Here is a 24,689-nt window from a genome sequence, read left to right on the forward strand (position 1 = left end):
GGGGTTTGCGAGCACAGAGCTTTGGAGCCTCTGCGCCACGGGGGGGCAGGTCGAGAGAGGCTTAAAAGTGAGGCTGAGGATTTCGAATAAAGTTTTTCCTTCGATTGCAGTTACCGACTCCGTGTCGTAATTTTAGCGCTGCGTGTAGCACACCGCTACAATTGGTGACCCCAACTGTCCAAACGATTTTTGGACCAGAAATGACCGACGCCGCCTCTGTTCATGCGGTTTCGTTGAAACTGCCGGGTTTCTGGACACAGCGACCGAACCTATGGTTCCAGCAAGCCGAAGCCCAATTCCACGTTCGCCGGATCACCTCAGAAGACACCCGCTACTACTACGTGGTGAGCTCCCTCGACCAGGACACAGCGGCCCAGGTCGCGGAGTTCGTACAGTCGTCCCCGGCAGACGGCAAGTACAAGGAATTCAAAGCCCTGCTCCTCAGGACTTTCGGACTCTCACGGCGCGAGCGGGCTGCCCGTTTACTGCACCTGGATGGCTTGGGCGACAGACCTCCATCGGCTTTAATGAATGAGATGTTGTCTCTCGCCGACGGACACACACCCTGCCTCATGTTTGAGCAGGCATTCCTGGAGCAGCTGCCCGAGGACATACACCTGCTGCTGTCCGACGCGGATTTCAGTGACCCCCGGAAGGTGGCAGCCCGGGCGGACTTGCTGTGGAACGCCAAAAAGGTGAGCGGGGCGTCCATCGCACAGATCTCCCAGCCACGCTCCCAGCAGCAAACCAGTCCAGGCCCGGCCGCAGAGTCCGCCAACCCCCGGCCCAATGAACACTGGTGCTTCTACCACCAGCGGTGGGGCGCAGAAGCCCGCCGTTGTCGCCCGCCCTGCAAGTTCCCGGGAAACGCCAGGGCCAGCCGCCGCTGATGGCTACGGCGGCTGGCCATCGGGATAGCCTCCTGTATGTGTGGGATAGAAGGTCGGGACGCCGGTTTTTGGTTGATACTGGGGCTGAGATCAGCGTTTTACCTCCGACGAGTTACGACACCCGCAGCAGGGCACCGGGTCCCCCCCTGAGGGCCATGAATGGCAGCACAGTAAGGACCTATGGCACCCGTCAGGTGCAGCTACAGTTCGGCTCCAGCCAGTTCACGTGGGACTTCACACTGGCCGCCGTAGCCCAACCGCTTCTGGGTGCGGATTTTTTGCGAGCTCACAGCCTACTGGTCGACCTGCCCAGGAAGAGACTAGTACATGCCGAGACCTTTCAGACGTTCTCCCTGGGTGCAGCCCAGTTGCCAGCCCCTCACCTCGGCTCCATCACGCTGTTTGACAACGACTTCACCAGGGTCCTGGCGGATTTCCCATCGGTTCTGGCACCGCAGTTCACGGCGGCCATGCCCAGGCACGGCGTACAGCACCACATCCCGACCCAGGGACCACCCCTCCACGCCCGTGCTTGGCGGCTTCCCCCGGACAAGCTCCGACTGGAAAAGGAGGAGTTCCAGAGGATGGAGGAATTGGGGATCATCCGGCGGTCCGACAGCCCATGGGCCTCCCCCCTGCACATGGTGCCCAAAGCGACGGGAGGCTGGAGACCGTGCGGCAACTACCGCAGGCTGAACGAGGCTACCACACCGGACCGCTACCCTGTGCCACACATTCAGGACTTTGCAGCAAACCTGCACGCCACACAGATCTTCTCCAAGGTAGACCTCGTCCGAGGCTACCATCAAATCCCGATGCATCCTGACGACGTCCCCAAAACGGCTCTCATCACCCCGTTTGGCCTTTTCGAGTTCCTCCGCATGCCGTTCGGCCTGAAGAATGCCGCACAGACGTTCCAGCGGTTAATGGACGTGGTGGGACGGGACCTGGACTTTGCGTTCATCTATTTGGATGACATCCTCATAGCCAGCAGCAGTCGTCAGGAGCATCTGTCCCACCTCCATCAACTCTGTGCCCGACTGAGTGAGTACGGTCTTACAATCAACCCCGCCAAATGCCAGTTCGGACTCGATACCATTGACTTCCTGGGCCACAGGATTACTAAAGACGGGGCAACCCCTCTGCCTACTAAGGTAGATGCGGTCCGCCACTTCCCCCGACCCACCATGATCAAAGGCCTTCAGGAATTCGTAGGTATGGTCAATTTCTACCGCGGCTTCCTCCCTTCAGCTGCCCGGATCATGCGCCCCCTGTTCGCCCTGATGTTGGGTCTGAGCAAGGACATTACCTGGGACGAGGAGTCCGCCGCCGCTTTCGTTCAAACGAAGGAAGCTTTGGCGAATGCCGCAATGCTAGTACATCCCAGAATGGACGCCCCTACCGCCCTCACAGTGGACGCATCTAACACAGCAGTTGGTGGGGTGCTGGAGCAACTCATTGCAGGTCGCTGGCAACCCCTGGCGTTTTTCAGCAAACACCTGCGGCCACCCGAGCTCAAGTACAGTGCTTTCGACCGGGAACTGTTGGCACTCTACCTGGCAATCCGGCATTTCAGGTACTTCCTAGAAGGTCGGCCCTTCACCGCGTTCACGGACCACAAACCGCTTACCTTTGCGTTTACGAAAGCGTCCAACCCCTGGTCGTCCCGCCAGCAACGCCACCTGTCTTACATCTCTGAATAGACGACGGATGTCCGGCACGTCTCGGGTAAGGACAATGTCGTGGCGGATGCGCTCTCTCGCCCTACCGTTCATGCCCTTTCCCAAGGGGTAGACTTTGAGGCACTGGCAGAGGCGCAGCAGGCGGATGAGGAGATTCCGAGTTACAGAACCGCAGTCTCCGGTTTGCAGCTCCAGGACCTCCCCGTGGGCCGGGTGAGAGGACCCTACTCTGTGACGTCGCCACCGGCCAGCCCCATCCCGTCGTCCCGACAGCCTGGCGGCGCCGCGTTTTCGACTCCATTCATAACTTGGCGCATCCCTCCATCCGGACAACTGTCCGGATGGTTTCCAGCAGGTTCGTTTGGCACGGACTCTGCAAACAGGTCAGTGAATGGGCCAAAACGTGCATGCACTGCCAGACGGCCAAGGTGCAGCGGCACACCAAAGCCCCACCGCTGCAGTTCCATCCCGCCCACCGGAGTTTTGACCACATTCATGTGGATATCGTGGGCCCCCTGCCAGTGTCGCGCGGAGCGCGGCACCTCCTGACTATCGTGGACCGGTTCACGAGATGGCCAGAGGCGGTCCTGCTCACCGACACCACCTCCGAATCTTGCGCCCGAGCCCTGATCGCCACCTGGATATCTCGCTTTGGTGTACCGGCCCACATTACCTCCGACAGAGGCGCCCAGTTCACCTCCAGCCTGTGGTCAGCTATGGCCAGCCTTTTGGGGACTCAGCTGCACCACACCACTGCCTACCACCCACAGTCGAACGGGCTAGTGGAGCGTTTCCACCGTCACCTGAAGTCGGCCCTCATGGCCCGCCTGCGAGGAGCCAACTGGGCGGACGAGCTTCCCTGGGTCCTACTCGGCATCCGCACAGTGCCCAAGGACGACCTGCACATCTCGTCGGCCGAGTTGGTATACGGCGCGCCCCTGGTCGTCCCCGGGGAGTTCCTACCAGCCCCACGGGGGCAAGAGGAAGATCCCACAGCAGTCCTGGGCAGACTACGCGAGAAGCTCGGAAACCTGGCCCCCATACCCACTTCACAGCACGGGTGGCACCTGACCTGCGTACCCAAAGACCTACAGAAATGTAAGTTTGTGTTTGTACGAAGGGGCGGGCATTGGCCACCACTGCAGCGGCCATACGAGGGGCCGTTTATGGTGCTCCGGAACAATGGGTCCACGTTCGTGCTGGACGTTGGGGGGAAAGAGGAGGTTTTCATGGTGGACCGCCTCAAACCGGCCCATGTGGACCTGGCGCAACCGACCAAGTTTCCGGCACCTCGGCGCAGAGACCGACCTCCCAAGCAGGTTCTGGCCCAGACTGTGGACATTGGGGGGTGTATCGCCGGTTCTGGGGGGGGGGTTATGTGGCGACCCATTTCCTGGCACATCCGAACCGGCTCACAATTAGATAGCCTAAGGGGGTTTGCGAGCACAGAGCTTTGGAGGTCGAGAGAGGCTTAAAAGTGAGGCTGAGGATTTCGAATAAAGTTTTTCCTTCGACTGCAGTTACCGACTCCGTGTCGTAATTTTAGCGCTGCGTGTAGCACACCGCTACAATATCTGCTTTTGCGCAGTTGTTGTCTATTGATCCTGTTTACAGTTACTGTTCTATAGATTTGCTAAGTATGCTCACAGAAAAAAAGTCTCAGGTTGTATTCCGGCGGCCCATTCAGCGGCAGGAGCAGGCCACAACGACGCAGTTTGTCACAGGGCAGCAACGCTTGTTTAAAAGGAGAGCTTTGTGGCATTCAGGGTCATTCTGATGGCATAATCAGTGGCAGGAGCAGGCCATAGCAACAAGGTTTCTTGTAGTTTAAAAGGGATGGCCATTCTTGGGGGAAAATAGGCTAGTGGTAAGAGTAGAAATGTCAGGCTTTGGCTCAGGGTAAGCTTCTGTTAAGGTTCCCTTTTTTCTCTCTTGCTGTACCTAGTGTAGTAAATGGCTGTTGTGTGTTCTCTATACCAGATATTGGAGTCCTGGGAGGCCCAGAATTTCCCAGGGAACTAAATCTGCGTGAAATGCGTGTAACTACAGCAACTTGAGACTACGTTTAGGATCTGGAGCAGCAGTTGTATGTCCTTCAGCTTGTACAGGAGAGTGGAGAGATAATTGATCAGAGTTACCGGGAAGTAGTCCCCTAAGTTGCAGGAGGCGAGTAGCTGGGTGATTGTCAGGAGAAATGGAAATAGGCATTTAGTGCAGAGCGCCCTTGTGGCCATTCCCCTCAAAAGTAAGTTTACTGTTTTGGATACTGTTGTGCGGTATGACCTCCTAGGGGGAATGCCACAGCAGGTTACTGGTACTGAGCATGGGTCTGTGATGCAGAAGAGAAAAGGGGAGAAAAGGGTGCGGTAGTGATCAGGGAGTCGATAGTCAGTGGAACAGACAGGAGATGATGTGAATGGGACACCCGGATGGTATGTTGCCTCCCAGGTGCAGGGTCAGAGATGTTTCAGATCGTGTCCATAACATTTTGGAGGGGGAGGGAGAGCAGCCAGATGTCTTGGTACATACTCGTACCAATGATATAGGAAGAAAAAGCAAAGAGGTCCTGAAAAGAGAATTTAGAGAGCCAGGCAGAAAGCTAGCCAGCGTCATGTGCCAATAAGGGTAGAAAAAGGATGGTTTGACAGATTAAAGTGTGGCTGAGATGCTGGGGCAGTGGGGCAAGGCTTCAGTTTCTTGGATCATTAGGATCTCCTGGGGGAGGTATGACTTGTACAACTGTGATGGGTTGCACTTGAACCCAAGGGAGAACCAATATTCTCGCAGGGAGATGTGTTAGAGCTTTTGGGGAGGTTTTTTATCTAATCTGGCAAGGGGGTGGAACTGGAGTGAAGGGACTCAGGATAAGAAGGATGGTAAAAAAAGCAAAGAATGCATGCTGTCAGACTTTAGATAGGGCAGGCAGATGATAGGACAAAATTGCAGCCAGCAGAGTGAGTACCAGTGTATTCAGATTCAGTTTATTGTCATTTAGAAACCACAAATGCAATGTAGTTAAAAAATGAGACAACGTTCCTCCAGAATGATATCAAAAAATTATATGACAAAACAGACTACACTAGAAAATCCACATAACGTTTGGCAATCCCCAATCCAGAGTCCGGAGAGGCTGCTGCGTATTAATATCGCGCTACCGTCCTAGCGTGTTCCCCGGAAAGGAGCTCCAAATCCACCAGACAAACAAGACCAAAAACTAAAGCTACAAGACCTGCACAAAACCACATAATTCCAACGTATAGTTACAACAGTGCAAACAATAGCATAATTGATAAAAAAAAACAGACTATGGGCACAGTAAAAATAGTCCAAAGATGTTAAAGGACTATAAGTTCAAAAGGAATCACCAGACAGTTTCCACAAGTCCCCAGGGTCCTTACAGACTCGCCATCCCACGCTGGCAGCAGAAGGGAATACCCCCGCTATGGACTTCCATGGTGCCACCCAACTCAGCCTTGCAGATGCAGCACTCACCGAAAGCGACCTGACAGCAGCGGACTCCGTCGAACCTCCGAGCCGACAACCATCCCCTCCAGCACAGCTTCACCGAGCACCATCCTCTGCGGAGCGTATTAAGACAGGCCCGCCAATGGCCATCGGCAACGTGACCCCAAGGACTGGGGGCCTGTTCTTCCCAGCAGAGTCCTGGACCTCACAGCAGCAGCAATGAAGAAGGTCTTCCTGGAGATTTCCCGATGTTCCTCCGTGCTCCCACATCCGTTTTCAATCGATTATGATTGCGCACAGCACCCCGCTTCACAAATAACAGATAATCAGCTCCGGAGTGGCCGCTGCAAGCTGCGTCGCACCGCCATCTTGGGATGCAGAATCAAGAAGGGTAGCAAATACAGTACTCAAAGTGTTGTATCTCAATGCACAGAGTATAAGAATTTAAGTGGATGATCTAGTTGCACTATTACAAATTGTCAGGTATGATGTTGTGGCTATCGCTGAATTGTGGTTAAAGGATGTTGTGGCTGGGAGCAGAATAGCCAAAGTTACACGTTGTATTGGAGGGACAGGAAGATAGGCAAGGGGATGGCATGGCTCTGCTGGTAAAGAATGGGATCAAATCAGTAGAAGATATGACGTAGGATTGGAAGATGTTGAATCCTTGTGGGTTGAGTTATGAAACTGCTACAGTAAAATGACCCTGGTGGTAGTTATATACAGGCCTCCCAGCGATAGCTGGGAGGTGGACCACAGATTACAACAGTTAAATAGAAAAGGCATGTCAAAAGGGCATTGTTATGATAGTCATGGGAAATTTCAACATTCAGGTCGATTGGAAGAATCAGGTGGTAATGGATCTTGAGAGTGAGTTTATTGAATGCCTACGAGATGGCTTTTTAGAGCAGTTTGTCGTTGAGCCTACTAGGGGATCAGCTATACTGGATTGGGTGTTATGTAATTGACCGGAGGTGATTAGGGAGCTTAAGGTAAAAGAACCCTGAAGCGACAGTGATCACAATATGATTGAGCTCAACTTGAAATTTGATAGGGAGAAAATGAAGACTGACGTAGCAGTATTTCAGTGGAGTAAAGAAAATGACAATGCAATGAGAGAGGAGTTGGTCGAAGTAAATTGGAAGGAGCTGCTGACAGGGATGTCAGCAGAGCAGCGTCGGCATGAGCTTTTGGGGAAAAGTGAAGAAGGTGCAGGATAGATGTATTTCAAAAACATAATACTCAAATGCCAATATAGTACAACTGTGGCGGACAAGGGAGGTCAAAGCTAATGTAAAAGCAAAAGAGAGGGCATAGAGCAAAGCAAAAATTAGCTTTTTAAAAACCTACAGAGTGAAACAAAAAGAATCATTAGGAGGGAAAAGTTGAAACATGAAAGCAAGCTAGAAAATTCAAAAACCTGAGATGCAAAGAGACTTGGGAGTCTTTCTTTGTGCAGAACACCCTAAAGGTTAACTTGCAGGTTTGAGTTGGTGGTGAAGGCAAATGCAAGGTTAGTATACATTTCGAGAGGTCTAGAATACAAGAGCAGGATGTGGTGCTGAGGATTCACTTTGAGTATTGTGAACAGTTTTGGGCTCCTCATCTAAGAAATGATGTGCTGGCATTGGAGAGGGTCCAGAGGAGGTTCACAAGGATGATTCCGAGAATGAAAGGGTTATTTTACGAGAAAAGTTTGATGGCTCTGGGTCTGTTATGTTTGTACTGACTGAAATAAATTAATTTCATTCATTAATTTCAATTAGAACAAAGAAAAAGAAGTCCTTTCTATTGCAAAGTGGTCAGAGTTGTAATGATTAGGCTAGATGTTCAAGGACCAAATGGCTTAAGGGAAGTAGCTGTTCTTGAACCTACGGGAAAGGTTTGTGTGATGGAGAGCACTTGGTAAATGCACCCTGTACACATGCGCATTTATAAACATACAAACATTACTTTCATTCTGTTAAGGTGCTGAGAGTGTGCACCTCAGTGTCTTCACCCCCCAGTATATTCTTGTAAAGGGTTGGCTTTATGGTGCCCTTCCCACCGTACATTGCGGAATAATTCATCTCTTTAGTAATGGGGATGTGAAAATATGTATATGTTGTTTGTATACTGTAGTTAAGGTAGCTACTTCTGTTTATTTTGTAATATGATTGTAACTACATTGTGGGAGCATCATATTTTAATTCAAAGTAAGATTTATCTCAGAGAACATACAATCCTGAGATTCTTTTTCTGCGGGCATACTTAGCAAATCTATAGAATGGTAACTGAGTGTAGTTATTCCCTTGTGGGTCCTGAGGTACTTCTACCTTCTACCTGATGGCAGTAGTGAGAAAGAGCATGGCATGGGTGGTGAGGATCTTTGATTGATGCTGCCTTTCTACAGCAACATTTCATGTAGATGTTGGGAGGGTTTTACCCATGATGTACAGGGCTGAATCCACTACCTTTTGTAGGGTTTTCTGCTGAATTAAAGATGGTATGTCCTCGTGTCTGGAAAAAAAATAACAGCTGATTGCTCTCAGTAACTGGAAGAGATCGAGCTGCCAGGAGTTCACACTGGAAGTAGTAGGGAACTATTCTGGTGGATATCTTCTGTAAATATTGGCAGATGGCGGCACGATGCAGTTTGCAGCGGCTGCTCCGGAGCTGATATCTGTTATCTGTTAAGCGGGGTGCCATGCACAATCCTAATCGGATGGAAAACAGACGTGGGAGCACGGAGGAACATCTGGAAATCTCCAGGAAGGCCTTCTTCGTTGCTGCTGCTGTTGTGAGGTCCGGGTCTCTGCTGAGAAGGACAGGCCCTCAGTCCTCGGGGTCACGTTGCCGGTGGCCATTGGTGGGGGCATCTTAATGCGCTCAGCAGAGGATGGTGCTCAAAGAGGCTGTGCCGGAGGGGATGGTCGCATGCTTGGAGGTTTGATGGACTTGGAGTCCGCTGCGGTCGGGGCGCTTTTACTGTGTGCTGCGTCTGTGAGGTCAGGTCTGATGGTGCTTTCACTGTGTGCTGCGTCTGCGAGGCTGAGTCCGGCACCGTGGAAGTCCATGGCGGGGGATGACGAGTCCATCGGGACCCTGAGGACTTGCGAAAACTGTGTGGTGGTTTCTTTCGAACTTAGTCTTTTAACATCTTGGGACTATTTTTACTGTGCCCATGGTCTGTTTTTTGTCAATTATGGTATTCTCTGCACTGTTGTAACTGTATGTAACTATGTGGTTTTGTGTAGGTCTTGTAGCTTTAGTTTTTGGATTGTTGGGTGGTAGAGTTGGTCTCTTGACTTGGTGTGTCTGGGTAGTCTTGTTTTGTCTGGTGGGTTTGGAGCTCCTTTCCGGGGATCGTGCTAAGATGGTAGCGTGATATTAATACGCAGCAGCCTCTCTGGACTCTGGATTGGGGATTACCAAACGTCATGTGGATTTTCTGGTGTAGTCTGTTTTATCGTTTGCTCTTGTGATATCATTCTGGAGAACGTTGTCTCATCTTTTAACTGCATTGCATTTGTGGTTTCTAAATGACAATAAACTGAACTGAACTGATTTCTTTTCATGGATTTTTTTTATAAGTTCGATTTTTGTTTTTTGACACACTAAGTAAACACACTGGCACAAAAGTGCTAAGCCATCTCTTCTATAGTCAAAACCCACATATACATAACAGTTTGTGTTCAGTTTTAGTCACTTCATCATAGGAAGGATGTGGAAGCTTTAGAGAGGGTGCAGAAGAGATTCACCAGAATTCTGTCTGGATTAGACAGTTCGTCTTATGAAGGTAGATTGACTGAGAAAGGATTTTTCTCTTTGGATACAAAGAGGGTGACAGGTGACTTTATACAGGTGTACAAGACGATTAGAGGCATCGATTGAGTGGATAGCCAGAGACTTTTTCCTAGGGCGAGGAAGGGTGATTTGAAGGAAGTATAGCAGGGATGTCAGAGCTAGGTTGTGGAATGCCCTGTCAGAGGTGGTGCTAGAGGCAGATACATTATTGACATTTAAGACACTCTTAGATAGACACATGGATGATAGGAAAATAGAGAGGTTTGAGGAAGAGAAGGGTTAGATTAATCTTAGAGTACGTTAAAGGTGTGGTACAACATAGTGGGCTGAAGGGCTTGTACTGTGTTGTACTGCTATATATATGTGGTAGTTGTAATTCAAGACAGAAGGATCCTGTTACTGGTTATGGGAAATTCATGAGGGTGCACTTGAGCAGTTGTGGTTAGACTGGTTACTGAAAACAAAAGATTTAATCTCATCCAACATCTTTAGCCCATCAGTTTAATATGATGTCCTTTTATTAGCACATTATTTTGCATTCTTATGTTGTCTTAGAACATTGAACATTGCAGCACAGTATGGGCCCTTCAGCCCACGTACCAACAGGTACCAACCTTTTAACCTACTCTTAAGATCAGTTTAATCCTTCCCTCCCACACAGTGCTCCATTTCACCTAATAAAAGATTAGCTGGCTTTGGAGAAGCTCGTAAGAATGATCCCAGGAATGAAGGAGTTAACATATGAGGAACATTTGATGGCTTTGGGCTTGTACTTGCTGGAATGAGGGGGGAATCTCATTGAATCCTATCGAACGCTGAAAGGCCGAGAGGGAGTGGATGTGGAGAGGATGTTTCCTGCAGCGGGCAAGTCTAGGAACAGAGGATACGGCCTAAGAATAGAGGGACATCTTTTTAGAAAGGAGATGAGAAAAAATTTCTTTGGCTAAAGAGTGATGAATCTTTGGAATTTGTTGCCACTGACAGCTGGGTAGGCCAGTTCATTAGGTATATTTAAAGCAGAGGTTGATAGATTTTTGATTAGTCAGGGTGTCAAAGGTTATGGGCAAAAGGCAGCAGAATGAGATTGAGAGGGATAATAAATCAGCCATTATAGACTGCCAGAGCAGATTCGATGGGCCAATTGGCCTAATTCTTCATCTGTGTCTTATGTTTGTACTCTTAAATGTACCCAATGTACCTGCCTCTGCCAACACCCCAGCAGTGTTCCACGCACCCACCGCTCTGTGTAACTGCAAACAACAGGGACTTTGAAGATGCTGGAAATCCGAAGTAATACACACGTAATGCTGGAGGAACTCAGCAGGGACAGACAGCATCTATGGAAAAGAGTGAACAGTCGCTGTTTCAGGCCAAGAATATGAAGGGTCTCAGCCAAGAGGGTGACTGTTCACTCTTTTCCTTAGATGCTGCCTGGCCTGCTGAGTTCCTCCAGCACTCTGTGTAAGAAACCTACCTCTGACATCCATTCTATACTTTAAAATTATGGCCCCATTTCTGCCCTAGGAAAAAGTCTTGATTTACGCTTTTTCTACATTTGAAGTTTTCCCTTGTTGTACCTCAATACATTGTTAAATGAATTGATCTGTATGAACAGTACGCAGGACATTTTTTACTGTACAGGTGAAGGTGGAATCTCATGTAGACAGGGTGGTGAAGAAAGCTTTTGGTAAGCTGGCCTTTATAAATTAGAGCATTGAGTATAGGAGTTGGGATGTAATGTTAAAATTGTACAAGGCATTGGTGAGGCCAAATTTGGAGTATTGTGTACAGTTCTGGTCACCAAATTATAGGAAAGATGTCAACTAAATAGAGAGAGTATAGAGGAGATTTATTAGGATGTTACCTGGGTTTCAGCACCTAAGTTACAGAGAAAGGTTGAACAAGTTGGGTCTTTATTCTTTGGAGCGTAGAAGGTTGAGGGGGACTTGATAGAGGTATTTAAAATTATGAGGGGGACAGATAGAGTTGACGTGGATAGGCTTTTTCCGTTGAGAGTAGGGGAGATTCAAACAAAAGGACATGAGTTGAGAATTAAGGGGCAAAAGTTTAAGGGTAACACGAGGGAGAATTTCTTTACTCAGAGAGTGGTAGCTGTGTGGAACGAGCTTCCAGTAGAAGTGGTAGAGGCAGGTTCAGTTGTGTCATTTAAAGTAAAATTGGATAGGTATATGGATAGGAAAGGAATGGAGAGTTATGGGCTGAGTGCAGGTAAGTGGGACTTGGGACTAGGTGAGTGTAAGCGTCGGCACGGACTAGAAGGGCCGAGATGGCCTGTTTCCGTGCTATAATTGTTATATGGTTATATGTACCTTACCTTCGAACATGTGACAATAATAAACCAAGTTACCAATTTAAATTTCCTTCCATTCTTTTTGTTCCAAGGGGACAGGCCCAGCTTCTCCAGTCTAATGTTGTCACTGAAATCCCTCATCTATGGAGGTTCCAGTAAATCTGTTTTATGCACTCTAATTCCGTTTGATTTAGGAGCAGAGTGTCAAGTTCAGTATAAATTTATTTTCTTTTTTTTAAATTAGTTTTTTTGTACATTTTCTACGTAACTACAGATAAAAAACCCCCAGATCAAAATGAAGAACATTGATACAGTGCAAAAATAAACATACAATAACAATATGATACAAAGAAACAAAATTGAGAAAGCACCCAAATTGAAGACAAGTAAAATTAGTATCCTCCCCAAAAATTTATTTTCAACGTACTTGTGCTACTTTGAGATTCATTTTCTTGCAGGCATTCACAGTAGAACAAAGAATACAATCAATCTATTTATATAAGACATGTTATGTATTTGTATTTATTGTATTTTTTTTATGCTATTGAGTTATTTTTGTTCTGCATCAGATCCAGAGTAACAATTTCTTCATTCTTTTTTACATTTGTGTACTGGAAATGACATTAAACATTTTGAATCTGAAAATACACTCGAATCAATGAAAAATTACACACAAAGGCAGACAAGCAACTAGTGCACAAAAGAAGACAAAGTGCAAATACTAATAATAAATAAATAAGTAAATAAGCAGTGCTGATAACATGAATTGTTTAGTCCAACTTAAGATGTAGAGACTATCCCACTGTTCTTACAATGCCACCATCTCTCTCCAGACTGTCACGAAGTCCTGTCCTCACTTAACCTCCTTGCGACTAACCAACTGTAATGGTATTTCATCTGATGTCTTTGAAGCACTGGCCACCCATTCCCAGAAGCTGGAAAATCTGAATCTCCAGCATTCAGTGGTAAGGTGTTCGTAAGTTTTTGCAGCTGAGTTGTGAATGAATTTCCCTGTTATTTATTTAGAGATAGTGTGAAACAGGTCCTTCCACCAAATGAGCCATGCCACTCAGCAAGCTATAGACCACTAGATATGGGAGCAGAAGTAGGCCATTTGGCCCATTGAGTCTGCTCTGCCATTCAATCATGGGCTGATCCAATTCTTCCAGTCATCCCCACTCCACTGCCTTCCTCCCCATACCCTTTGATGCCCTGGCTAATCAAGAACCTATCTATCTCTGCCTTAAATGCTTGGCCTCCACAGCCTCTTTTGGCAACAAGTTCCACAGATTTACCACGCTCAACCACAGCTAACAAATCCCATCTTCTTTAGCTCTTTATCTTTTCCACCTGTCATATCCTAGCTTCTTACTTCAACCCCCCCCTTCCCCACCCAGCCATCTTCACCTCACCAGGTCTCACTTACCACCTGCCAACTTGTACACCTTCCCATTCTGGCTTCTGCCCCCCTCCTTTCCTATCCTGATGAAGGATCTCATCACAAAACATTGATTGTTTATTCCACTCCATAAATACTACGTGACCTGCAGAGTTCCTCCAACATTTTGGATTGATTGATTGATTATTTATTTATTACTTAGCGTGTTGCACCAGCCATTCTTCTCTGGTGCCTAGTGTCAGGATTGGTCTCCTTTCGGATTAACCGGGTCACAATCTGAACGTTCCTGACTTGATCCTTGTTTCTTCACGAGGCTGAGTGGCTAGCTCGACACTCAACCCCAGCGCACATCGCCCAGAGTGACTCGGGGGTGGCCCGACTTGGATTCGAATTCGGGAGCCTTCGCTCTGGAGTCTGGCGCTGATGCTATTGTGCCACCAGCCAGCCACCATTTTGGATGTGTTGCTCTGAATTTCCAGCATCTGCAGAATCTCTTGTGTTTATGATTTATAGTTTTCTTTGCCTTTTGAACAACATGTTATTGAGAAGATAAGAAAGGGACATGCAAGCAAAGTAATGAGATAATTGAAGTATGATTAGTCACATCTAATTGAATTTATCTAATCTAATTGAACTGATATAATTGGGTGCCATGGTAATGTAGCCATTAGCATGACACTATACCAGCTCAGGGTGTTGGACTTTAGAGTTCAATACATGTCCTCTGTGAGGAGCGTATACATTCTCCCTGTGGAGTGTGTGTGTTTCCTCCTACAGTAAAAAGATGTACCCATTAGTAGGTTATTTGGCCATTGTACCTGCTTTATGGCAGTTTCTCTGAGTTGAGCGACTGATCAGCAAGAGGCAGTACGTAAAAGGGCTACCGTTCAATATCTGCGAGCAAGCGGAGTGGCTTTGGCTCGTCAGGCTTGGGCGAGGTAAAGGCTCTGGTTGGTTTCACTCTTACTGTTCTTATTTGTTCATTCCTCATCTATTTGGGCATAGTAGTTTAGTGAAAATGGCTCCAAGGCAGTGTTTTGTCCTGTGTGTGGGATCTGGGAAGTCTGGGAGACCTCTAGTCTCCCAGCTAAACACATCTGCACCAGGTGCACCAAGTCGCAGCTCCTGAGAGAATGTGTTAAGAAACCGGAGCTGCATCTCAGTGACCTTCAACGCGTATGAGAGAATGAGGAGGTGATAGACAGGAGCCTACAGGGAGGTAGTCACCCCTAGATTGCAGGAGTCAGGTAACTGGGTGAAAGTCAGGAGAAGAAGGGGAAATACAAAGCCAGCGCAGAATACACCTGTAGCCTTTCCCCTCAATAATAAGTATATAACTTTAGATATTATTGAGGGGGATGACCTACCGGGAGGAGCCACAGTGACTGGGTGAAGAGGACTGCAGTGTTCATAGGAGATTCCATTCCATACATAGTCAGAGGAACAGAGACGAGATTCTGTGGGTGTGATAGAGACACCTAGATGGGACGTTACCTTCCTGGAGCCAGGTTCAGGGATGTCTTGGATTAGCTCCATGGCATTCTCAAGAGTGAGGGTGAGCACCCAGAAGTCTTGATATAATGACATAGGTAGATAAGCTGAGAGGTCCTGAAGAGAGGTTTTAGGGAGCTAGGTAGAAAGCTGAAAAACAGGATTTCCAGGGTAGTGATCTCATTGAGCTCTCTTCTGGGGAGGATGCAATCTGTACAAAAGGGATGGGTTTTGCTAGAGTTGTTCAGAGGGTTTAAACTAATTTGGCAACAGAATGGGAACCGGAGTGATAGTGCTGAGGATGAGGTAGTTGGTTTACAAACAAAGGCAATGTGTACTGAGATTCCTAGCAAGGAGAGGCTGGTGATAGGGCAAAATTGCTGTCAACAAGATGAGTTGCAATGTAGAAGGCGGACAAAATCGAAAAGGGTGAATACAGGACTGAAGGTGGATCTGAATGCACGCAGTGTTTGGAGTAAGGTAGATGAACTTGTAGCACAGTTACAGATTGACATGTATGATGTTTTAGGCATTACTGAATCACAGCTGAAAGAAGATTATAGCTGGGAGCTTACTATCCAAGGATACACATTGTTTCGAAAGGATGGGCAAGAAGGCAGAGGGGATGGCATTACTTCTTGGTAAAAGATGAAATCAAAGCATTTGAAAGAGGTGACATAGGGTCAGAAGGTGTAGAATCTTTGTGGATAGAACTAAGGAACTGCAAGGGTAAAAAGACTGTGATGGGAGTTGTATGCAGACCTCAAACAGAAGTAAGGATGTGGTCTACAATTTATAAATGGAGATAGAAAATGAATGCCAAGGGCAACGTTACAGTAGGAATGGGGGATTTCAATATGCAGGTAGATTGGGAAAATCAGGCTGGTGCTAGATCCCAAGAGGGGGAATTTCTAGAATGCCTATGAGATGGCTTTTTTGAGCAATTTGTGGTTGCTAGCCTGGACTAGGTGTTGTGCAGTTAATCAGTAGTGATCAGAGAGCTTAAGGTAAAAGGACTGTGAGGGGAAAGCGATCATAATATAATAGAATTCACGCTGAAATTTGAGAATGAGAAGCTAAAGTGAGATGTATCAGTATGACAGTGGAGTAAAGGGATTTACAGAGGCATGAAAGAGAAGTGTGCCAGAATTGATTGGAAAACAACACTGGCAGGGATGATGGCAGAGCAGCAATGGCTGGAATTTCTGAAAGCAATTCAGAAGGCACAGGATATGTACATCCCAAAGAGAAAGAAGTATTCTAAAGGAAAAATGACATAACCGTGGTTAACAAGAGAAGTCAAAGCCAACATAAAAGCCAAAGAGAGGGCATATAATAGAACAAAAGTTAGTGGGAAGTTAGAAGATTGGGAAGTTTTTAAGAACCAACAAAAGGCAATTAAAAAGACATTAAAAAGGTAAAAATGGAATCAGGAATCAGAAAGTACGCTAGCCAATATTATTAAAGAGGATACCAAAAGATTCTTCAGATACATAAAGTGTAAAAGGGAGGGGGGAGTGGATATCAGAGCGCTGGAATAACAATGCTGGAGAGGTAGTAGTGGGGGACAAAGAAATGGCAGATAAACTGAATAATTATTTTCCATCCGTCTTCACTGTGGAAGACACTGGCAGTGTGGTAGAAATTCCAGGAGTCATGGGTTCATAAAGTATGTGAAGTTACCATAACTAGAGAGAAGGTTCTTGGGAAACGGAAAGGTCTGAAGGTAGATTCAGGCTACGTCCACACTACACCGGTTAAGCCTTTTCTCTTAGTTTTTACCCTCCGTCCACACTAAAATGGCATTTTCGTCCCCCAAAAACTGAGATTTTCAGCGACGCTCTCCAGAGTATGTAATTTTGAAAACACCGCTTGGGCAGAGCAGTGTGGACCGGGTAACCGGAGAAATCTGAAAATTCTGCCATGACGTGCTGGAACAGATGGTGGCAGCAGCGCGGAATCTCATTGTTTTCATGAACGCAATAGAGCAACGCTGCAGCGGAAACGGAAATAGTAAACCGCTTCCTCTTCTGTTGTTTTCTGTAGATGTGTCCTGTGCATGCCCAGGAGGAGGAGATTCGCCCAAATATCTGTTTTAGTGTGGACAGAGATATTTTAAAAAATGCCTAATGTGGACGCCTATCGTTTTTACGCAAAACTGGCGTTTTCAAAATTATCCAGTCTAGTGTGGATGTAGCCCAAGCCACCTGGTCCAGATGGCATACATCAAGGATTCTGAAAGAGTTGGCTGAAGTGATTGTGGAGGAATTAGTGATGTTCTTTAAAGAATCGCTAGATTCTGGAATGGTTTCGGATGATTGGAAAATTGCAGCGTCACTCCACTCTTCAAGAAGGGAGGGAGGCAGAAGAAAGGAAATGATAGGTCAGTTAGTCTGACCTCAGTAGTTGGGAAAATGTTGGAATCGATTGTTAAGGGTGTGGTTTTGAGGTACTTGGAGCATATGATAATAAGCTGTAGTCAGCGTGGTTTCTTTAAGGGAAAACCTTGCCTGACGAATCTGTTGAATTCTTTAAACAGAATAGACAATGGGAAATCGATTGATGTTGTGCACCTGGAATTTCAGAAGGCGTTTAACAAGGTGCCACACACGAGGCTGCTTAACTAGATACAAACCCGTGGTACTACAGGAAAGATTCTAGCATAGACAAGGTAGTGGCTGATAGGCAGGAGGCAAAGAGTGGGAATGAAGGGAGCCTTTTCTGGTTGGCTGCTGGTGAATAGTGGTGTTCCAAAGGGATCTGTGTTGGGACCGATTCTTTTTATGTTATATGTCAATGATTTGGATGATGGAATTGATAGCTTTGTTGCAAAGTTTGCAGAGAATTTGAAGATAGGTGGATGGGTAGGTAGTTTTGAGGAAGAAGAGAGAGCACAGAAGGACTTAGACAGATTAGGAGAATGGGCAAAGAAATGGCAGATGGAACATGATGTTGGAAACTGTATAGTCAAGCACTTTGGTAGAAGAAATGCAAAGGCTGACTATTTTCTAAATGGAGAGAAAATATGGAAATCTGAGATGCAAAGGGACTTGGGAGTCCAAGTGCAGGATTCCATAAAGGTTAATTTGCAGGTTGAATCTGTGCTGAGGAAGGCAAATGCAATGTTAGCATTCATTTCAAGAGGACTAGAATATAAATGCAAGGATATAATGCTGAGGCTTTATTAAACATTGGTAGGGCCTCACTTGGAGTATTGTGAGCAGTTTTGAGCCCCTTAGAAAGGATGTGCTGAAACTGCAGAGGGTTCAAAGGAGATTCATGATAGTTTCAGGATTGAACTGCTTGTCATATGAAGAGTGTTTGATAGCTCTGGGCCTGTATTCACTAGAATTCAAAAGAATGGGGGTAACCTAATTAAAATCTATCGAATGGTGAAAAGCCTTGATAGAGTGGATGTGTTAAGGATATTTCCGATGGTGGGAGAGTCTAAGACCAGAGGACACGGCCTCAGAATAGAAGGGCATCTGTTTAGAATGGAGATGAGGAAGAATTTCTTCAGACAGAGTGGTGATTCTGTAGAACTCTTTGCCACAGGCAGCTCTGGAGGCCGAGACCTTATGTATATTTGAAGCAGAGTCTGATTGATTCTTGATTGGTCAATGCATGAAGGGATACAGGAAGTAGGAGATTGATGTTGAATGGAAAAATGGATCAGCCATGATGAAATGGTGGAGCAGATTTTATGGGCCAAATGACCTAATTCTGTTCCTATATCTTATGATGTTATGTAAATTGTGTTATGAAGTGGACAGAGTTAAATTGGGGGTTGCTGGGCACTGGCTCAAAGGGCTGGAAAGGCATGTTCTGAGGGATGTGGAAGCCAAGTCATGAACTAAAATTGAAGCCATGATTTAATTGATCTTCTGATCCTGGGTCTTACAAACGTAAAGAGGGGTTGAAGGGTCCCGATTGATTTTGACTTGATTATCTCTGACCTTCCTTTGCAGGTTGACACAGCAGCGGTAGTCAGTTTTCTGGAGACAGCAGGGTCGAACCTCAGACAGCTCTGTGTGACGTACAGCAGTCGCCTGCACAACATCTTCAATGCCATTATGGTAAAGTTACCTCAAGTCAAGTCACTTTTGGGGTGGGCAACGGGTCGGAGATGCAGGATCCTATTATAATTGGGTTGTGGCATGGGAAAGGATGACCTGAGAGGACACCGGAGTCTCTCACCTCTCTTCCCCCCCCCCCATTTGTGACATTTACCAGGGGTGTTGCAGATGAAGGGCCCAAAGAATTGTTGAGGTTCTCCACCACCCATTCCACAATCTCTTTGACCCCCATGGTCAGGAAGGACGTACAGGAACATGAGGATTAGGGCTGCCAGACTAGGTAACTGCTTCTTTCCTCAGGCTGTAAGACTACTGAATGCCCTGCCACTACTGAGCTTTTGGCACTAGGACAGAGGGCTGATTACTGTTTATTTGTGCTGCATACTACAGTCATTTTTAAATTATATTTTCACTTATTCATGGTAATATTTTGTATGCTGTGTGTGATATGTTTTGTGAGTGCACCATGGTCTCGAGAAACGTTATTTTGTTGGGTTGTACAAGGGATCAGCTTTGGAAAGGGTGAACAGCTTCAAATTCCTGGGTCTCAACATCTCTAAAGATCTATCCTGGGCCCAACATATTTGTGCAGTTATGAAGAAGTCATGCCTGCAGTTATATTTCATTAGACATTTGAAGAGATCTGGTATGTCACCAAAAACTCCAGCAGCCCTACCATCAACCACCCGAGCTACACATTTTCTGCGTTATCTCCAACTCCAGCAAATTTTGATAGAGCATTCTGACTAGTTGTATCACCATCTGATTTGGAGGGATCCTCCATAGGAAACATCCTCAACACTATCCTTCCCAGCATTAAGGGCATCTTCAAAAGGCAATGCCTCAAAAAGGCGGCATCCATCATTAAGGATCCCCGTCACCCAGGACGTGCTCTCTTCTCATTACTATCATCAGGGAGGAGGTACAGGAGCATGAAGAAATGTTTTAGGGTCAGCTTCTTCCACTATCAGATTTCTGAACAGTCCATGAACACTACCTCAACATTACCTATAAATATTCTTATTATAATTTATAGTATACAGTATTGCACTGTACTGCTACCACAAAATAAATTTCATATGCGTCAGTGCGAATAAATCCGATTCTAGAATACTGTATCCAACTCTGATCACCTGCAGTTAGGAAATTTGTGGATGTTCAGTAGTGACCTCCAAGCCACACTCCATCCTGATCTGGAGATACATTACCATTCCTTCAGTGTCACTGGGTCAAAGTCCTGGAACTCCCTCCTTAACAGCACTGTGGGTGTATTCACACCTCGGGGACTGCAACGATTTAAGAAGGCTGCTCACCTCCTTGAAGGCAACTAGGGTCAGGTTATTAAATGCTGGCTCAACCTGTGAAGTCCACATCCCTTCAAGACTCAAGTTCAAGTTTAATTGTAATTCAACCATACATGTATATAGCCAAACAAAACACTGTTTCTCAGGGACCTAGATGCAAAGCATAGTACCTATAGTCACACAGCACAATGCACATATTGCACATATAATTACATTATCAGTAAAACATACAGTTACACAAAAACATATATAGCCCACACCCCTGGGTGTCATGGTCTGTAGAATGATGGTGCATGGGATGTTGTCCTGGAGCCACGTTTCTGCAAGAACAGCCCGCAGCAGTTCCACATGTCACGCAGTGCAGCTGCAGATGAATGCAAATCAGCCTGCCTTCCACTGAGCCAACACTGGAGGACAGCACTGACAGGAGGGGCCAGCCCCCAACCCAGCGCAATTCCAAGGTTGTTTATTGTAATTTTTCATTACGTGAGTGCAAAGGAGAATAAAATGATTGTTACTCCAGATCCGATGCAGCATATTAAAAAAAATCATAAAACACAGATGTAAATGTAAAAGCAATCCCAAAAACAATTGTACAAGTTTGAGTATCGCCAATATATAAGAGCTTGTTCCTTTTATTGTTTGCACTATTTATTTATTTTTGTTATTTATATTTTTAAATGTTTTTACACTACTATTGTTGCAAACCAACAAATTTCATTTCATATATAAGACAGGAGCAGAATTAGGCCATTTGGCCCATCACAAGTGCTCTGTCATTCCATCAAGGCTGATTTATTATTCCTCTCAACCCCCTTCTCCTGCGTTCTCCCCATAACCTCTGAGTCAAGGCATCAAGAGTCCACCAACTGGGGCAAAGGCTCACCAGAGTCCTCTGTCCTGCCTCTTGGTTTGTCCTTCCTGTTCCAGGGATGATGTCTTTAGAGATTCTGTTGGTGTTTCAGTAGAACTGCTTTTTCCCCCACAGGATGGGGTTGCTGGCCCCATGCCCAACCCTCCTCCTCTTGTGGTCGGCTTGGGACAGTCGTGGTGGAGTTCACTTCTGCTTTAAATATACCCAATTATTAGGCCTCTACAGCCATCTGTGGCAATGAATTCCACAGATTCATTACCCTCTGACTAAAGGAATTCCTTCTCACCTCTGTACTAAGTAGATGTCCCTCTATATTGAGGTTGTGCCCTTAAGTCCTAGACTCACCCATTTTAGGAAACCTTCATCCTTAACAATTGACTCCAGCATCTTCCCAACCACAAAGGTTGGGCTAACTGCTCTATCATTTCCTTTTTGCCACCTCCCTTTTTCTCTTAAAGAGTGGATTGGCATTTGCAATTTTCCCGTCCTCCGGAACCATGCCAAATGGACGCTGCATTCCAACGACAATGTCGTGTGTAGATGAGCTCAATGGTGGGGAGGGCTTTACCCATGATGTACTGTCTCTGTAGAGTTACTCGAGAGGAGTTTTGATATAGGTGAGATCCAAGCTTCCAATTCGCTGACAGTCACCCTGTTCTAATTGACGTCTTTATGCAACTGGTTGGTATTTGGTCTAGTTTGCTAACAGTTTTATTCACCTAATCTGTGTGCTCCTACCTCCTAGGCTGGCTGCTGCACTGAACTCAGGCTATTGGAGGTCAACACCGAGATCAAGCAGACTAACCCCTACTTCCAGTTTTGCATTGAGATGCTACAGGCTGGCTGCCCCAAACTACAGGTACATGGGGTGTTGAGGGTGATGGCACTGTAACGTAGCAGTGTAATGTAATTACAATGCTAGTGACTTGTGTTCAATTCCCATCGCTGTCTGGAGTTTCTGTAGCAGTGTGGATTTCCTCTGGGTGCTCTGGTTGCTCTGGTTTCCTCCCATATTCTAAAGACATATGGGTTAGTGGGTTAGTTAGTCACAGGAGTGTAATTGGGTAGTGTAGGCTTGTGTTAAGGTGCTTTATTTCTAAATGAAAATAAAATTACTGCCTGTCTATTGAACTCTCTTTCAATGACCCCTCATTCATAAGGAACACCCTTGCCTGTCCATTCACATTCCACCTACAAAGGCTGAGGGGAGACCTATGGAAGGTTATAGAAACAAAAGATTCTGCAAATGCTAGAAATCTTGAGCAATACAAAGAATATGCTGGAGGAACTCAGCAGGTCAGGCAGCATCTATGGAGGGGAATACAAAGATAACATTTTGACTGAGATCCCTCATCTGATGAAACGTTGATCATTTATTCTGCCCTACTTGCCCCTCTGCCTACCTTGGTACCGTCCACAAAGTGATACATTCCGTCATACAGGTTAATATACAATACGAAAGGAAGCAGTTCCCACACAGACCTCTGTGGAACACCACAAGTCAATGGCAGCCAACCGGAGAAGGTCCCCTTTATTCCCACTCTTTGCCTCCTATCGTGCTAGTAACTTTCCTGTAACACTGGCTCTCCTTTTGTTCAGCAGTCTCAATGGCTAATTATGTTTAGTTTAATTTGGTATTTTGGTTATCATAGCCATGATGGCTAAAGGGTTTGTGCCCATGCTGCGTTCTATGTTGCAGAAAAGCATCAAGTCACTTTCCGTTGAAGCAGGCCTTTCGGCCCACGTACTGATCAGGAGAGCACCCATTGTGTTAGTGCCATTTTGCAGCACTTGGCTTGTGGTTTTCTATGCTAGTGTGACTCAGGTGCTCAAATCCTTTGTTATGTAGAAGTCTGTGTTAACTTGCCTCTCTGCAATGCTTGCCACTGCCAGCCTTTAATCAATCGTGTCATTTGGTGCAGGTTCTAAGACTGCTGAATCTGACCTGGTTCCCAAGGGCTTGCACAATGATCGTTTCCCCTGAGGTTGGCTTCTCTGAGCTAGAGGAGCTGTGCTTGGCCACCTCGTCCTTCTCGCTGGTCACAGATGAGGTTCTGGTAAAGCTACTGCACCTGTCGACCAAGCTGCGGACCTTGGACCTCCGCGGTTGTTATCGGATCACATCAGCGTCACTACAGCTTCTGCCCTGCCAAGGTAGGGAGAGCTGTCTCTCTCTCTCTCTCTCTCTCTCTCTCTCTCTCTCTCTCTCTCCTCATCCTCTGTTTCATTCCTCTCTGAGGATTTGTGTGTCATGAGAGACTTTTATAAAAATGTAAGAAACAATTATTTGGACTCAAATATGTCAAATCGTCACTGTGTGCACCAAGGTAAAACAATAACAGTTCAGAATAAAGAGTCATGGTTCCAGAACAGATTCAACACGATCAGCAAAGCCCACCGATTTTCTGAGGAGGTTGACGAGAGCTGCAGTATGCACATCTATACTCACATCATTCTCCAGATGCATGGTATGGAAACTGTACTGCTGTAGACAGAAGGGTTCTACAACCAGTAGTCAAAACTGCCCAGCGCATCACTGGCACCATCAAGGACATGTATATAGAAAGCGTTAGTAACATCATGAAGGCTCCCCCCCCCCCCCGCTCGTGGGCTGTTTGTCCCACTCCCATCAGGGAGGAGGCTACGTAGAATCCACGCCAGGACCACTAGACTCAGAAACAGTTACTTTCCCCAAGCAGCAAGGCTGTTCAACACCTCCACCCACCAACCCACCCCTCCACAGCCCCCCCAATCACCACTACTTTATCATATCCTCACCTTATGTACAGACACTCCTGTGTTTGGCATCATTTTATGGGCATGCATTTAATCTATGTAAAAACTATTTATGTATTTATATTTATTGTGTTTTTTTATTATTGTGTTCTTTAGTTTTTTATGTGTGTAATGGAATTGACATTAAACAATCTGGAATCTTGAAAAGCTACAGAGAAAAGCAGGTAAACAATAATATCAAGAGATCACAATGAGGTAGATTGTGAATCAATTGTCTATCTTATTGTACAAGGAAGTCCATTCAAGACTTTGATAACAGTGGGATAGAAGCTGTCCTTGAGCCTGTTAGTATGTGCCTTCAGGCTAATGGGAGGGGGAGAAGAGAGAATGCCTGGAGCAGGTGGTGTCTTTGATTATGCTAGCTGGTTTACAGAGTCCATGGAAGGGAGGCTGGTTTCCATGATATGCTGAGCTGTATCCACAACTCTCTGCAGCCATGGGCTCAAGACAGCTTCAACCCTGCAGTATTAAGACTAAGAAATGGTTGCGTAGAACGATAGAACTCTTGACCTCACAATCTGTTTCGTTGTAGTCTTGCACCTTATTGTCTAGCTGCACTGCACCTCTTGTAATTCTGGATTCTGTTATTGTTTTCCATTGTTCTACCTCAGTGCA

The 24,689-nt window shown here is 46.3% G+C and overlaps 1 protein-coding gene across 4 annotated transcripts in view; it reads left to right on the plus strand.

The window, feature by feature from the left end:
* Positions 1 to 24,689, plus strand: part of fbxl6 (F-box and leucine-rich repeat protein 6) — a 60,881-nt gene that overhangs the window by 28,640 nt on the left and 7,552 nt on the right. For all 4 annotated transcript variants that reach the window (XM_059971645.1, XM_059971646.1, XM_059971644.1 and 1 more), the window contains 4 exons: positions 12,968 to 13,099; positions 18,993 to 19,100; positions 22,024 to 22,137; positions 23,201 to 23,432. In XM_059971645.1, coding sequence (XP_059827628.1) covers positions 12,968 to 13,099; positions 18,993 to 19,100; positions 22,024 to 22,137; positions 23,201 to 23,432 — 586 coding nt within the window. The remainder of the gene's footprint in view (positions 1 to 12,967; positions 13,100 to 18,992; positions 19,101 to 22,023; positions 22,138 to 23,200; positions 23,433 to 24,689) is intronic.

This window comes from Hypanus sabinus, chromosome 6 (genome assembly GCF_030144855.1).
Source record: "Hypanus sabinus isolate sHypSab1 chromosome 6, sHypSab1.hap1, whole genome shotgun sequence".
Lineage (NCBI taxonomy): Eukaryota > Metazoa > Chordata > Chondrichthyes > Myliobatiformes > Dasyatidae > Hypanus > Hypanus sabinus.